This window comes from Culex pipiens, chromosome 2 (genome assembly GCF_016801865.2).
Source record: "Culex pipiens pallens isolate TS chromosome 2, TS_CPP_V2, whole genome shotgun sequence".
Lineage (NCBI taxonomy): Eukaryota > Metazoa > Arthropoda > Insecta > Diptera > Culicidae > Culex > Culex pipiens.
In genome coordinates this window covers 127,371,320-127,388,459 of record NC_068938.1, presented here as the reverse complement: position 1 = coordinate 127,388,459, position 17,140 = coordinate 127,371,320, and the positions used below count along the sequence as shown (strand labels likewise).

General features: G+C 35.8%; 2 protein-coding genes across 3 annotated transcripts in view; one reads left to right on the top strand and one right to left on the bottom strand.

The window, feature by feature from the left end:
* The window catches only part of LOC120412525 (uncharacterized), a 788,684-nt gene that overhangs the window by 725,638 nt on the left and 45,906 nt on the right, over nucleotides 1-17,140 (bottom strand). The gene's annotated exons all lie outside the window — the stretch shown is intronic.
* On the top strand, nucleotides 4,618-6,497 carry LOC120412527 (caspase-7). 2 transcript variants are annotated; one of them, XM_039573025.2, is made up of 6 exons: nucleotides 4,618-5,174; nucleotides 5,235-5,354; nucleotides 5,531-5,736; nucleotides 5,793-6,059; nucleotides 6,121-6,253; nucleotides 6,315-6,497. In XM_039573025.2, exons 1-6 carry the CDS (start codon nucleotides 4,702-4,704, stop codon nucleotides 6,379-6,381), a joined length of 1,266 nt encoding a protein of 421 aa, XP_039428959.1. In that variant the 5' UTR covers nucleotides 4,618-4,701; the 3' UTR covers nucleotides 6,382-6,497. The 2 variants fall into 2 exon arrangements, with proteins under 2 accessions (XP_039428959.1, XP_039428958.1); XM_039573024.2 differs by having other exon boundaries at nucleotides 4,619-5,174; nucleotides 5,528-5,736.

The window sequence follows — 17,140 nt, the reverse complement described above, 5'->3', positions numbered from 1 at the left end:
ATTTTGTAGAGTTTAACTTGGTTTCCGGATTTCGTCATTTTGAAGCAAGTTTTGAAAATTTAATTCAATCCAAAAATGTCCAGATTTAGGGCACCAGGTGCATCCAAAAACTGTCCTTTCGACCTCTCATTTATTCGTGCTTCCAGAAAATGACAAGGCACTTTGTTAGTTTGGTCCCTGAAAGAACCCGTGAACCCACTGGCTTGTGACAAATGGAGACACATGGTGACCACCGGACAACTATCCAAACCACTCTCTCCAGGGGGACAACACGCCTCTCTTTGGTTTGAAAAATCTGCTCGTCATTGGCCACCGAAAAGCGATTTATCAACGCGTCCTTTTGTGAATATCTCGAAATCACCCTCACCCCGGGTTGACCTTCCAGGTTTCTACGATGATGGAACCGGTGCCCAAGGGGAGTTAAATCCTCGCTCGGTTATTTATGACCATAAACTTTCTGACAGCCCGTAAAGTAAGTAAATATATCACACGTTGATCCCTTCCATCACCAGAGCAGAGGTTTGGCCGAAGGAAGTTTGAGCAGGAAAATGTTCGCACGTTTCGTCCCACTTCCCGTTTCGGTTGCACGTCACCAAGGTTCAATTTTGAGATAAAAAAAAGAAACTGCACGGAAAACAAACAGAAACAAGAAACAAGAAGACAAGAAGACAAGAAGACAAGAAGACAAGAAGACAAGAAGACAAGAAGACAAGAAGACAAGAAGACAAGAAGACAAGAAGACAAGAAGACAAGAAGACAAGAAGACAAGAAGACAAGAAGACAAGAAGACAAGAAGACAAGAAGACAAGAAGACAAGAAACCTTTCCAGAACTGCAATTTTTCAGTGTACTCAAACTTGCAAAATTGTGTAACTTGAGGCAACCTTTATCAAAACTGATTCTCCTTCTCATTTTCCAACAAAGCAAAAAGAAAACGGCTGAAAAGTAAGCTAGCCAGCAAAAGTTCTTTCACCCTGCGATGATTTGCGAAAAATTGCACCCCGAAAAATGATTTCCTCGCAGAGTCCATCCCGGCTACGACATTGGCTTCTTCTTTTATTTATAGAGGACGACGGTGTTCACTTTTTTTCGCCTCCCTCACACTTTGCTGACCAAACACTACTTCCCGGGGGTGACTGGTGGTGCTCGTTGGCCTCATCGCACGACCACGTGGATGTTCTTCGCCACGGTTCATGGCACCTTGCAGTGTAGGAGCACGGAGAGAGTCAGAGCAAGTAATTTGCGCCAGCGAAGGAAAAAATCGCATCATTCTTGAAACATTAGCCCCACCACCTTTTTCGGTCCTTTTGGGTGCTTCTTGAGGGGAAAAGTACACGCAAGCACGCACGTATGAAATAAAAGAGACCCTTTTAATTGTGTAATATAGAGCTGGAATGACACGATTGCTTCTAAAAATATGTTTTTTGAGTGAAGAAAATTGGACTGAAACATTTTTTTTTCAAAATTTGCTATTATTTCTAATTTTAAAATTAAAACAAACATTAAAAGAATATAAGCAAAATTTTTGACAGTGCACCCAGCAATACAAACCTTTGCACGCAGGATTTTGAGGGATTGGTTCGGTTTCTTTTCCGCTTTTATTGTCCGTTGTTTTTGTAAGGAAGTCGACCAGAACTATTGCTGCTTCTACTCATTGCTTACCGAAGAGGACATCAATGGCATGGGATATTAATGGAAGTAGGTAGTTCTGCCCTCTGCCACGATGGGAGGGCTGACCAAGTACCTACTTAAGTGGCGAGACAGCACGTAAAACCAGTAATTTCTGTGCGATGACAAGCGAAAAGTTGGTGAAGAGAAGAGTGATTTTTTTTTGTGCAAGAAAAGTATGGAAACATGGCTAAGGGAAGTGAAAAGTTTTGTTCTTAAGTTATGTCATAAAACTTGTTTAAGAACAAAACAATTTGACTGTCATTTTCAAATCAGCATCAGCTGCAAAAAAATAATAATATCTAAAGGCAGACATCCCAAACAGTATTATTTACATTTGACCAAATCCAAAATATTAATTCTTGGTAGTTTTAAATTAATTTGAGTCTTGATGTTTAAGGAAGAGTGCCTAATCATCAATCTTAAAGACTAATCAGACAAATATTTCTGATTCACAGAAAAGAAAATTCATGTTAAATTCATTTACATACTAATAACATAAGACAGGGTTGCCAGATAATCAATTTTAATGTTTTTTCTCAAATTCTGTATGTACATTGTACAACTATAAGCGAAGACACCAAATTGATAATTGTATTCTCTTATTTTGAATTAAAAAAACATCTTTTTGTCCTGAATTATAATAATCAAAATTTTTAACTTTGCCGAAGAAACCAAATTGAAAAAAAACCAAAAGAAACCAAATTGATGATATGATTAAACTGAGTTAGAGATGATTTTAAGCTCAACATTTTGCCGTGCGCAAACTGGACTGTCAAACTTTTTGAGCGTTTTTCTCGAAACACCGAGTTGATTTACGGGTGCCACGATATATCGAGATAGGATGGACCAAATTGGCTGAAATTCAGGGTGAAGATTCTGGAGACATATCCCGTGTGCATGACGAAGCCCGATTTTGAAATTTTGCTTTTTTAAAAAATACAAAAATTAAAAACTGATGATTTGTATATGAAAAACACAAAAATATTTTTATCTTTTTTTAAAATAAGTTTTTTTGAAAATCGGCCTTCGTCATGCACACAGGACCGGTTTAACGAGTCTTCACCAAAATTTTGAGCTGATTTGGTCAAGGCAGTGTTAAGATATCGTGGCACCCGTTTTTTGAAACTGCTAACTTCAAATAGCTATATCTCGGCAATGATACAACCAAATGCTTTCTAATTTGTTTTGATAATAGATAAAAATGTATATTTTAATGCCCTGAAAACAGATTTTAAATAAAATTAGGTGTGTGCTGACACCAACCTCTGACTTTTTTGTCGATTTACATGAATGTAACCCCTTAAGCTAAAATTCGCGTAACTTTTTTTAGACCGAAAAATTGTTTAGTGGTAAAAATTGATACATTTAGCAAAAAAAATATTCAAAAAATAAGCTTAGAGGAAACAGGTAAGCAACCGAAATATTAAAAAAAAAAAACAATTAATAAGGTGGACTATTTTCGAATAAAGCAATTTTTAGTGAAAACCAAAATTACCATATTACACTAATGTCTGTCTGTGGCTTTCTCTGCTCTGTTAATTATAATTATGAAAACATAGATAAGATTTTTCGATAGTACCCGTAGTTTTGAAGATACTAAAATGTCTCTTACCAAAATCTGCGTGCAAGAGCTTGATGTGCACCATTAACCTCAAATGAACACGGAGAAAAAAGAGTTCCCAAAATCATGAACAAGCGTTCATGAAAATGGGAACCACGAACAAAGTGTTCAAATCCCATGATACGATTTCCAAAAACGTACCATGGGACTTGAACACTTTGTTCGTGGTTCCCATTTTCATGAACGCTTGTTCACGATTTTGGGAACTTTTTTTTTCTCCGTGTATATTAACAATTTTCTACGAAGTCGGCCGATTTTGACCTTTTGCATTTTTTTATTCGACACAAACTTTGTGGGCGCCTTCTCTATGACAAATGAAGCCATTTTGTGTCATTGGTTCACCCATACAAGTCTCCACAAAATTTTGACAGCTGTTCATACAAAATTGGTACGTAAATATTCGAAAATCTGTCACTCTTGAAGGAATTTCATATTTTATTTGGTGTCTTTGTGAAAGTTGTCAAATTTGCAATCGAAAAGTACTAAACAGGTTTTTTATTTAAATCAATTTTTTTTCTCAAATTCTGTATATACAACTATTACATCAAGTTTAATGTAACCTGAAAATTTCGTTTTATTTTAATGTTTCAAAATATTATCCATAATTGTCTGAAAATATTTTTTTCGAAAAACAAAATTCCAATTTCCAATAAAATTGCCCAAGAGACATTGAAGATTGGATCTCTAGAAAAGAAAAAGAAACATAATTGAAGTTTTTTAAGTCTCATTCAAACATTCCCACATTATCTTATGCCAATAACTTTGCAACTAATGGTCAAGTTTTAAATGTTGAAAAATGACTAACCTTACTTATTTTCGGTTTGATGTATTCAATTCAATTTGCACACTTTTAAGCTAAAATTTGTAATCTTAAAAACAGTACTTTTAAAAGTGCTATTAGAAAACATCATTTTTGGACAAATGTAAATCTTGAGAAAAGTTTAAGCGGCTTAATATCGCTTTAAAAACCGATTTAAATTCTATTTTAATTCTATTTTCTATTTCTCCGCTTTACGATATCTAATAAAGTTATCTGTCAAGCAAATTGAAAGTTATTATATTTTAGATAAGGCAATAAAATTATTAAATGCTACTCGGTATAACTTTGGTAAAACTTGAACTTTAATATCTGCTAAAATTTGTTATGTGTTCACATCGTTCAGCCACACCCTCTCGACAAAAACCAACGAAAAATTTGAATTCCGCGAAAATCAGAAATTGATTCTCTTATCATAAAATGGTGAATTTGAACGTCATATCACGTCTCAGTCGTATCACACCACCCGTCTTATCTAAGCTAATGTCAACTTCGACGCGTAGCGCCTAAACAAGTCCACAGTCGACGTCCAACGGCAGGGAAGACCGGTTCAAGGTTGGAAAAACTGAGTCATCACACCACCCGCCGAAAAAATGTACAACAAAGGCACCAAATCCACGTTCTCCAGCTCATCGCAGCAGTACAGTAGCTTCCGATCAGCAACGGCCACTTCTTCGTCCACCACATCAAGGACGGTCACTTCCGGTGGAGTTCTGTCTTCCACGGTGAACTCGAGCAGCAATTCCTCAACTCAACATCAGAGCGCCTTCCGGCGGAGTTCAGCGACGGCGATCTGCAACTCACCAACAGCAATCACTCGAAACGAACGGCCGTACAACTCCGTCCGAGGGCCTCTTGGACAGTCTTACTCTGGAAGTGTCACCGGAGCGGCCATTGGAGCTTTGGGAGGTTACGGTAGCAACCGGTTGGAGCGATCTACCTCTAGCATTAATCGACCTCTGGCGCTGCCCAGCAGCACTTCTGTGACCACGGGTAGACCCCCGTTGAGTCCACTACCCCAGAAGACCACCTGGGACGCGAAACCATACCCGGGAAGCTCGTTCAGGTTTGTACTTTTTGATGTGTTATCTCAATTCGATAACAAAGATAGCTTGTTTGAATTCAGTTCTGGGAACAGCGGAACAGCAGCAGCTTCTTCTGTCCGGCCTTCAAGCAGCTACTCAAGTCCATCGACCTCTTCAGGAATCGTTCGGTCGCCTTTCGGATCAACCTCCAGTACAGCTAGGTGAGTTATTCCAAGAATTGATTGTGAAATTCGCTATGCGTGTAGCTTAAGCCACAACAACTAGCGCGTAATCTTATCTCACTCGAACTGAGATAGTTTGGTTGTTGTCTTGATATCTTTATCAAAACAGCTGTACCGTTTATTTATAGATTACGATTTTCTAAAATTTACAGCAGTTCGGTGGAGCGGTACAACTTGCGGGATCAGAAGGGCTACGTTTTGATTTTCCACCACAAGCACTTCAAAAATGCCAAAGCCATCAGGGAGGGTAGTGAGAAGGATTTGCAGCTTTTGAAGCACTTTTTCACAAGGTATCGCGTGAAGAAACCGGACATCTGCGAGAATTACACCGTGTTGCGGATCAAGGATAAGATGAGGAAAAGTAAGATAACATCCACAACAGAAAACTTACCAATGTAACCAAACATTCCTAAACAGTTGCAGAAAAAGACTTCAGCAAGTACTCCTGCCTGCTCGTGATTGTCATGAGCCACGGAGAAACCAAAGACCGAATCCAAGCGTACGATAACCTGTACAACTTTGAACAGGAAGTGGTTGAGCGCGTACTGACGAACACCACCCTCAAGGACAAGCCAAAGCTGTTCTTCATTCAGGCTTGCAAGGGCAGTGCAACGATGCAGCATGATGTGACCTCGGTGGCAACGAACAAAAATGACATGCTAAAGTGTTACAGCACTTATGAAGGTAGTATTCAACTAAATTTTCTTAGTCAATTCTAAGACAAAGTTTTCATTGAAACTTGCAGGAACTGTTTCTCTGAGGGACCCAAGATTAGGAACCTACTTCATACAAACACTGTTCACTCTCATCGACGAGCAGGGTGATAAGGACGTTGCTGATCTGATGATACTTACACGAAAGCGATTCAAGGATGACAAGTAACTTGTTCAAATGAGTAAACTTTTGACTTAAAAACTAATCTTTTCTTTTTCATTCTAGAGTCCCGCAAGCTCCAACCGACACCTCGACGCTGACTAAAAAGTTTTACTTTCGGGACCTTAAATGATCGATTGTTCACAATAGTATTCAGTTACTTGTAATAGTTGTCATACTCTCTGGGTTAGATTTTAGTATAAGGTTAGCGTATAATATATTAAAATTGTATACCAAAAATAAAACAGAATGCGTAAAAAAAAACTGTTGAACTACTTGTTTTTTTTTTGTCTTTTTTATCTTGTTTCAATCCTCCGAATATTTTTTTCACAAATTCTATTAAAAATTTCTTAACATAACTGTAAACCAAAGCAAAATGAATTTAAAAGCAAAAAAATCTTTTTGACCCACTTATTTTAATAACTTAGGCAATGCTATTTAAAAAAAATGATTTTTAACCTTTAACCTTAACGTACACTCTGTCAGGTAAAACAGTAGGGTGCGATTTCGGGCAATGTCGCTGTAAGCTTGTCACTTAGTAGCAACCCAGTTCAGATAGATACAAGTAAAACTATATGTGTTCCGAACAGTAGTTAGTACCAAATGCGATTCCTTGAAGCTGATACAGTTACAGGCCTATCAACTAGTAATCTACGAAAGTAAACTGTAATGACAGAGTTAATTGAAAGGCTTATTTATATTTGCTTTGAAAATCAGCTCGTTTTTCTTCATAACTGATTTTAATGTTGACCCATATTATCAAAACGATAACTCGTCCAGCTCAAACCTTTGTAGGGGTAAGAGGTGGGACCATCATCATCATCAACCAACCCTTACCATAACTCGAAATTGGCACAGTTACTAAGATATTGAAAATGACTTATATTTAAAAAACAAACAGTTTTCAACAACAGAGGAAAAACGCGTCCTCCATGTCAAGCTGTCAAACTGATTTTGATAAGGTTAGGATGTACAGTGGACTCTCTGGCTGTCGATCTTCTCGATATCAATATAGCTCCAGCTGTCAATAAAATTTTCAGTCCCTTCAAGAAGATTGCTTTGATTTTCCGTTCTATAATTTGATAACTCCCTCTCTCGATGGTCCCTTCCATATCGACATCGAGAGAGTCCACTGTATTATAAAATTGGACACTAAAAATAAATCAGAATGCGTTAACACAAACTGCACATTGTTTTATACTCAATTCATCTTTTTATAGTATAAAACCCATGCACAACTGTAAACCAAAGCGGAACTTATTTTATATCAGAAAAAAACTTGTTGACCAATAACTTTATTCTATTCCTTGGGTAGTGAATTTACAAAAAAATATTTTTCCAAGCATTTTTGATTTATTTTTATAAAAAAAACTCAATGCTTAACAGTGGCCCTATACCTGAACCCCTTAACTCAAAGTCAAAGCGCCAGGTCCTGTCTCAACGTATCAAGCTCATATTTGGAATTCGGGCTCAGTACGCCTAGGGGATCATGCCTTGAAATGCCCACAAAAATTACTCATTTTTTTACAACCTAATACAAAAACCACTATCAGTCATCAAAGCGTATGAAGACAAGGAATTGACAGAGATAATGGATCTTATTTGATAGAACTTGAAACAGGACATAATTAATTATTTTTTTAGTTTTTATTCCAATCAGCACACAATAGATTTAGAAGTAATTCTAAAATAAAATAATCATTAATTATAAAACACACACACAAAACCGCTAAAAAGTTGTAAAAGCCTCATAATAATCCCAAGAGGCAACGCGTTTCAGCATGTTTTTCAAACAAACCAATTTCCAACTAATCATTACGCACTGACCACCAACGCATCGATATAAATATTCGCAAAAAGATAAGCAATTTTTTTGGCGTATAAAAAACGCAAACACCAGGTCATGGCCCACATTACACCATAGGTAGTCAACTCAGCTGGTTCGGAAATTAATTAATCGGATTCGGGTTTAGAGCTAACGATTGAAGTCAGTATGTCAAAATTATTCCAAAAATCAAAACCTGTTCTAAATGCAGATGCTCACGGATTTGTCGAAGCTGAAAGAGGCTCACGAAGCAGCAGTAGTAGCCCTGAGCATTTTACAGATATTTCAAATTTAACCTGGTATGTATGCTGTAAAAAACTATTATTAGAAGTATTTCTATTTTTTTTTCTTATTTATAAATTTAAACTCAATGCAATGGCAAACAACACATTTGTTTGGCTTATTTTGGTTTTAAGTGACGAGAACGTGGCGTACAACTTGAGGGATGGCCCCTGCTACGTACTGGTGATCCACAACCGCAGCTTCAAGTCTCCTATGAGCTATCGAGCTGGCAGCGAAAAGGACCTGAACTTTGTGAAGGATTTTTGCAAAACCTACCGCACAAATTCGCTGGATATTTGCGAAAATCATTCACTGCTGCGCTTGGAGGACAAAATGAAGAAAAGTAAGTAGCTTTAATTTAACGAGGTTCATGTCATTTTTCAAGTGATCACCATTGGTTTTTTTTTCTTCAGTTTCCATAAAGGATTTCAATAGGTATTCTAGCCTTTTGGTGATTATTATGAGCCACGGTGACACCGATGACCGCATTTATGCTTACGATGGATTGTTTGATCTTGAGCCAGATATTGTGGATCCAATAGTGAAAAACTGCACCCTCAAAGAAAAGCCAATTTTGTTTTTTATTCAAGCTTGAAGAGGAAATGATATTATGGATTCGGATGCGGCCAGAATTGTACAGAAAAACAAAGCAAATATTATCAAGTGTTACAGTACTTTGAAGGTATGATAGATCGTTGGTCATAAAGAATGTTCGAAAATTGATTTTCTATTTCAGGAACCATTTCCTTCAGAGACTCCGACAGAGGAACTTATTTCATTCAGATATTACTATCACTCATCAAAGAAAATGAAGACAAAGATTTGTCGGAGATTATGGACCTGATTCGATGGTGCTTCTACAGGGCAAAGTATGAGAATAATTAGTCTTTTAAAATTGTGTTGACATTGATGTTCTATTACATTTCAGTATTCGACAAGTCCCAACAAGCGTTTCTACATTGACCAAAAAGTTTTTCTTTAGAGATCTCAAATACTGAAGTGAAGTAAGGAAATGAGGAGGCAAATAAACCAAATTGATAACCACATAATATTAAACACAAAAAATCGAACAACATACGACATAAACCAGATGTATTACACGAAATAACCAGATTAAAATAAACAAATATAAAATCCAAACCCAGAAACACTCCATCTCCATAACAGACAAAACCCAGAGCTGCACTCGTCTTCCGAAAACGTGTCATTCGTGCATTATGACAGAGAGGACTTTGCACTCGGTTTCGCTGAATGGGACGCGCCGGGACTTGCACTTATTCTACTTCCCGAAATGTTGCAAAAAGAAGCTCTCACAATGACAGAAACACTCCGCCCTTCTTGGAACATGGAAAAAAGGGGTGAACCACCAAGCGTTTTCATTCATCAGAAAACCCACCCTCGTCCAAACACACAGCAAAAGAAAGAAGGAAAAACAGTCGAGGTTTTTCCCTCGCATTTTGTTCGTTGAATGAGGAAAAACCACTTGCAGTACCACGTCTGGTTTCCGCACTCTTCAGTTTTGGGGAAGGTGGCAAGGAAATGTAATGAAATCCACGTCTCCATAAAACACATAAAAATTATGTGCAATATTTATGTTGCCATGTATGCTCCCTTGCAATAAATAAAAGTAACGGAAAAATATTGCTCCAGAAAACGTAATCTAGCAAAGGCCCCTTATGTTTTATGTATCGCTCCAAACTTCCTTTTCCACTCCACGATGCAAGTGAGAAGTGTTTGGACCACTCCGGAAGTGTCTGTGCCACGGCTAGGGTGTGTTGTTCATAGTGTTACGTGGAACAACATTGCAGCAGCAACAGCAGCAACAATTGCTATATCTCAACTATCTTTGCACACCATTCATCAACACATATCATTGTGCCGTGATACGGAGCAGGATTGGTTTGAATCGGGAGGATCGAGTACGTTGTTGGTAAAAGTCAGAGGAGCCGTCTCTGAAAAATTTAAGTTTTGTGTTTATTTTCGGTTGCGATTTGAAATTTATTTGAATCTTGTCAGTAAAGTTTTAGAATAAGTTCATTGAGATTCTTTCAATTTCAACTTAACAAAAAAAACCTATTTTCAGATTCCCTTCCTCGTCTTGCAATAAATTAGCAGTGAAAACCCTAGAGCAGTTCTCTACGGAATCGGTCTTTTTTCTTTAATTTTAATTTTTGTATTTTTTAATTCGGCTGAAACTTTTTTGGTGCCTTCGGTATGCCCAAAGAAGCCATTTTGCATCATTAGTTTGTCCATATAATTTTCCATACAAATTTGGCAGCTGTCCATACAAAAATGATATGTGAAAATTCAAAAATCTGTATCTTTTGAAGGAATTTTTTGATCGATTTGGTGTCTTTGGCAAAGTTGTAGGTATGGATATGGACTACACTGAAAAAAAAATGATACACGGTAAAAAAATGGTGATTTTTAATTGAACTTTTTGTCACTAAAACTTGATTTGCAAAAAAACACTATTTTCATTTTTTTATTTTTTGATATGTTTTAGAGGACATAAAATGCCAACTTTTCAGAAATTTCCAGAATGGGCAAAAAATCTTTGACCGAGTTATGATTTTTTGAATCAATACAGATTTTTTCAAAAAATCGAAATATTGGTCGCAAAAATTTTTCAACTTCATTTTTCGATGTAAAACCGAATTTGCAAACAAAAAGTACTTTAGTAAATTTTTGATAAAGTGCACCGTTTCCAAGTTATAACCATTTTTATGTAACTTTTTTGAAAATAGTCGCAGTTTTTCATTTTTTAAAAATAGTGCCCATGTTTGCCCACCATTGAGAAAAATATTTTTGAAAAGCTGATAAAATTCTCTATATTTTGCTTTTTTGGACTTTGTTGATACGACCCTTAGTTGCTGAGATATTGCCATGCAAAGGATAAAAAACAGGAAAATTGATGTTTTCTAAGTCTCACCCAAACAACCCACCATTTTCTAATGTCGATATCTCAGCAACTATAGGTCCGATTTACAATGTTAAAACATGAAACATTAGTGAAATTTAAATCAAGACTAACATTTTGAATGGGCGTAATATTGAATGTTTTGCCCGATTAAAATGTTAGTCTGGATTTTAAATTTTTGAAAATATTTTTTTCGAAAAGATCGGAAAATTTTACGAATGTTTCAGTACTTTTTGATTGCAAATTCGGTTTTACATCGAAAACTGAAGTTGAAAAATTTTTGCGACCAATATTTCGATTTTTTAAAAAAATCTGTATTGATTCAAAAAGTCATAACTCGATCAAAGATTTTTGCCCATTCTGGAAATTTCTGAAAAGTTGGCATTTTATGTCCTCTAAAACATACCAAAAAAAAAAAAAAAAAAAAAATAGTGTTTTTTTGCAAATCAAGTTTTAGAGACCAAAAGTTAAATTATAAATCACCAAATTTTTTTTATCGTGTATCATTTTTTTTCAGTGTAGTCCATATCCATACCTACAACTTTGCCGAAGACACCAAATCGATCAAAAAATTCCTTCAAAAGATACAGATTTTTGAATCTTCACATATCATTTTTGTATGGACAGCTGCCAAATTTGTATGGAAAATTATATGGACAAACTAATGATGCAAAATGGCTTCTTTGGGCATACCGAAGGCACCAAAAAAGTTTCAGCCGGATTAAAAAATACAAAAAAAAAATCGAATGACCGAAATCTCAGAGAATTGCTCCCTATTAAAATACGCAAATATTTATTATTATCTGTTTTGGTCTTCCAAAAAATACTTAAAAACAGACCCTTCAAATATTCAAAAATTTTGCCAGAATTACACATTTTTTTGAGAAAAAAAACATGCGCCTTCATTGCAAACTATTTAAAAAACATCCCACAACGGATTTTTTGCATTCATTACACAGTCCAACACGATTTTGTCTCTGAGACGAGTATATGTGTTCCTAGTAGAATTTCGCCTGCTGAATCCGAATCCGGGTCCAGAATTGCTCCAAATGGTCCCAATTTTGAGATACACCCGTTTGAAATGTTAGTTTAGGCCAAAATTAGCTACTTTGTCGACTATTTTACAAAAGAACTATTGAATAAACAACTAAACCAATACATGTATCTTATAGTTCACGTTTTCCCCTTTCTGAAACACTCCTGGTTTTTAAAATTTGATTGTTTCTACGCATATTTATAGCCATTTTAAAATTATATTTTCAGTTGGTTCTCATTCAAGTTTTTCCAACTTGCATGCAAGTCAAATTATGCTGGGATATCAATAATAAAAATCAAAAATGCTTTGCAGAACGTTAAATAAGTATGTCTCGGTAATCTAATTGATCATATTTCATGTAATTTTGTCTGCTGAATCCATTCCTATCATTAGATTTTTTCAAAAAGGTCAGCTTTTTGAGTAAAAATTGAATTTTCGATGTTTTTCAAAATAAAATCTATTTTATGCAAAAGTATGACTTAGAGATAACTAAATGTCGATGTCTCGTCAGTCTAATTGATCATTTTTAATGTATTTTTGTCTGCTGAATCCATTCCCATCATTGGATTTTTTCAAAAAGGTCAGCTTTTTTAGTAAAAATTGAATTTTCGATGATTTTTTCAAAATAAAATCTATTTTATGCTAAAGTATGACTTAGAGATAACTAAATGTCGATGTCTCGTCAGTCTAATTGATCATTTTTAATGTATTTTTGTCTGCTGAATCCATTCCCATCATTAGATTTTTTCGAAAAGGTCAAGTTTTTGAGTAAAAATAGATTTTTTCAAAATAAAATCTATTTTATGAGCAGTTCTCTTCGAAATCGGCCGATATCGACCATTTTTATTTGCTGTATTTTTTTATTTGGCTCAAACTTTGTGTAACTTTGTACAACAAAAAACAAACTTAATCCACCTATGTGGTTGGAGCCTTCCTCACTTATCACCAATAATGGCTGATATGAAATTTCTTCTCTTTCAGATACAAAAATTTCATCTCTTTTTTAGATCCGGAGTAAAAAAGTACATCAATATCACTTAAGTGTACATATCTCAAGACAGGGTTGCCAGATCTCCAATGTTTTGAACTCGTTGGAAAGGTCTCTCGATTGCCTAACCAACGATGGGTCGGATGATGGATCCGGACATTGTTAACATACATTTAAGTGAGATCCGGCTTCCAAAAAGTACATAAATATCACTTAAGTGTACATATCTCGAGACAGCGTTGCCAGATCTACAATGTTTGAACTCGTTGGAAAGGTTTTCTGATAACCAAACCAACGAAGGGTGGGATGGTGGATCCGGACATAGTTTACATACATTTAAGTGAGATCCGGCTTCCAAAAAGTACATCAATATCACTTAAGTGGCCATATCTCGAGACAGGGTTGCCAGATCTCTAATGTTTTGAACTCGTTGGAAAGGTCTTTTGATAACATAACCAACGATGGGTCGGATGGTGGATCCGGACATAGTTTACATACATTTAAGTGAGATCCGGCTTCCAAAAAGTACATCAATATCACTTAAGTGGCTATATCTCGAGACAGGGTTGCCAGATCTTCAATGTTTTAGGCTCGTTGGAAAGGTTTTTTGATAAACTAACCAACGATGGGTCGGATGGTGGATCCGGATACAGTTTACATACATTTAAGTGAGATCCGGCTTCCAAAAAGTACATCAATATCACTTAAGTGGCCATATCTCGAGACAGGGTTGCCAGATCTTCAATGTTTTGGACTCGTTGGAAAGGTCTTTTGATAACATAACCAATGATGGGTCGTATAGTGGAGCCGGACATAGTTTACATACATTTAAGTGAGATCCGGCTTCCAAAAAGTACATCAATATCACTTAAGTGGCTATATCTCTAGACAGGGTTGCCAGATCTTCAATGTTTTAGGCTCGTTGGAAAGGTTTTTTGATAAACTAACCAACGATGGGTCGGATGGTGGATCCGGATACAGTTTACATACATTTAAGTGAGATCCGGCTTCCAAAAAGTACATCAATATCACTTAAGTGGCCATATCTCGAGACAGGGTTGCCAGATCTTCAATGTTTTGGACTCGTTGGAAAGGTCTTTTGATAACACAACCAATGATGGGTCGTATAGTGGAGCCGGACATAGTTTACATACATTTAAGTGAGATCCGGCTTCCAAAAAGTACATCAATATCACTTAAGTGGCCATATCTCGAGACAGGGTTGCCAGATCTTCAATGTTTTAGGCTCGTTAGAAAGGTCTCTTGATAACCTAACCAACGATGGGTCGGATGATGGACCCGGACATAGTTTCAATACATTTAAGTGAGATCCGGATATATGTGAAAACACATTTTTATACATAACTTTTGAAATACTTATCAAAACTTCAATCTGTATAAAACTCGATCTATGGGACCCTAAACTAAGTCGAATGCAACAGGTTCGGGTCAAATCGGTTCAACCAGTGCCGAGAAACATGAGCTAGTTTGTTGGTCACATACATACATACACACACACATACACACACACATACACACACACATACACACACACATATACACACACACATATACACAGACATTTGTTCAGTTTCCGATTCTGAGTCGATATGTATACATGAAGGTGGGTCTACGACGTTTTGATTCAAAGTTCATTTTTAGAGCAGGATTATAGCCTTACCTCAGTGAGGAAGGCAAAAAAATGGTCGATATCGGCCGATTTCAAAGAGAATTGCTCATAAAATAGATTTTATTTTGAAAAAATCATCGAAAACTCTATTTTTAATAAAAAAAAACCTAACCTTTTTGAAAAATCTAATGATGGGAATGGATTCAGCAAACAAAAATACATTATAAATGATCAGTTAGACTGACGAGACATCGACATTTAGTTATCTCTAAGTCATACTTTAGCATAAAATAGATTTTATTTTGGAAAAATCATCGAAAATTCAATTTTTACTCAAAAAGCTGACCTTTTTGAAAAAATCCAATGATGGGAATGGATTCAGCAGACAAAAATACATTAAAAACGATCAATGACTGACTAGACATCGACATTTAGTTATCTCTAAGTCATACTTTAGCATAAAATAGATTTTATTTTGAAAAAATCATCGAAAATTCAATTTTTACTTAAAAAGCTGACCTTTTTGAAAAAATCCAATGATGGGAATGGATTCAGCAGACAAAAACACATTAAAAATTATCAGTTAGACTGACGAGACATCGACATTTAGTTATCTCTAAGTCATACTTTTGCATAAAATAGATTTTATTTTGAAAAAATCATCGAAAATTCAATTTTTACTCAAAAAGCTGACCTTTTTGAAAAAATCTAATGATAGGAATGGATTCAGCAGACAAAATTACATGAAATATGATCAATTAGATTACCGAGACATACTTATTTAACGTTCTGCAAAGCATTTTTGATTTTTATTATTGATATCTCAGCATAATTTGACTTGCATGCAAGTTGGAAAAACTTGAATGACAACCAACTGAAAATATAATTTTAAAATGGCTATAAATATGCGTAGAAACAATCAAATTTTAAAAACCAGGGGTGTTTCAGAAAGGGAAAAACGTGAACTATAAGATACATGTATTGGTTTAGTTGTTTATTCAATAGTTCTTTTGTAAAATAGTCGACAAAGTAGCTAATTTTGGCCTAAACTAGCATTTCAAACGGGTGTATCTCAAAATTGGGACCATTTGGAGTAATTCTGGACCCGGATTCGGATTCAGCAGGAAAAATTCTACTAGGAACACATATACTCGTCTCAGAGACAAGAAACATTTGATTTATTGTTGAACTGTGTTATCAATTGCAAAAAAAAAAAATAACATATTTTCAGATTACCTTCCTCCTCACGCAATAAATTACCCGTGAAACCCCTATTAAATTACGCAAATAAACTAAATTATTTTTATCTGTTTTGGTCTTCCAAATACCCTTCAAATATTCAAAAATGTTGCAAAAATTACACAACTTAAAAAAGTGCTTTTAAGTAGCACTTTTGAATTTGAAATCAAAACAGATTTTGGAAATCTTTTCAATGTATAATTAAGGCAGTTTCAAAAACCTCTGTTTCAATACCAATTCCTCTGTCATCAGAAATTTACATTTTCATGCCCGAACAAAAATTTACCGTTTCAACAATATTTATTTTACCATTGAGACACATTTTTAACAACTTTTTTACACTTCAGAAATTCAGGTTTCTTTCTTCGTAAATTGAAATTTAAAAAAAACTTATGCAAGCGAAAAATGGCGAAAAATTAGTTAATCATATTTTCGCTACTAAATTAGCGGACATTTGACGCTAATTTGAATGCTCGTTAATTCGAACGTATTCGAATTAATAAGCACTCAACCATCAAAATCAGTTGTCAAACTGAAACTTCCGAACACGTGGTTTCAAGTTTTTGATAACTGTCAGTCGTTCCAATCAGCTTTTTGAATTCGCTCATTTGAATGCAGCTCCATTTGAATTAGCGAATCCGCTCTGTATGAACACTAGGGGGTACCAGCAGCTTAAATAACAAGAAAAGGGACACCTAGCCTAGAAAAGGTTGAGAACCGAATCAAACCATCCACATTAACGACCCCCGGGTCTTTTGTGGTCTCTATTGCAAGTTTCTGCTCGAACCTAGGAGTCCGAAGGCTTGAATGGGGAGAGCACCCAAACCTCTTTTACTCCAAGGAACCTTCCACCCCAGTGTTTGAACTGACGACCTTTGGATTGTGAGTCCAACCGCCGCCAGCGATTCCAGCGGAGTAGGCTTGGTTTGGTGTGTTGTTTGTACTTATGGCATGGAGACGACTCCTACACCT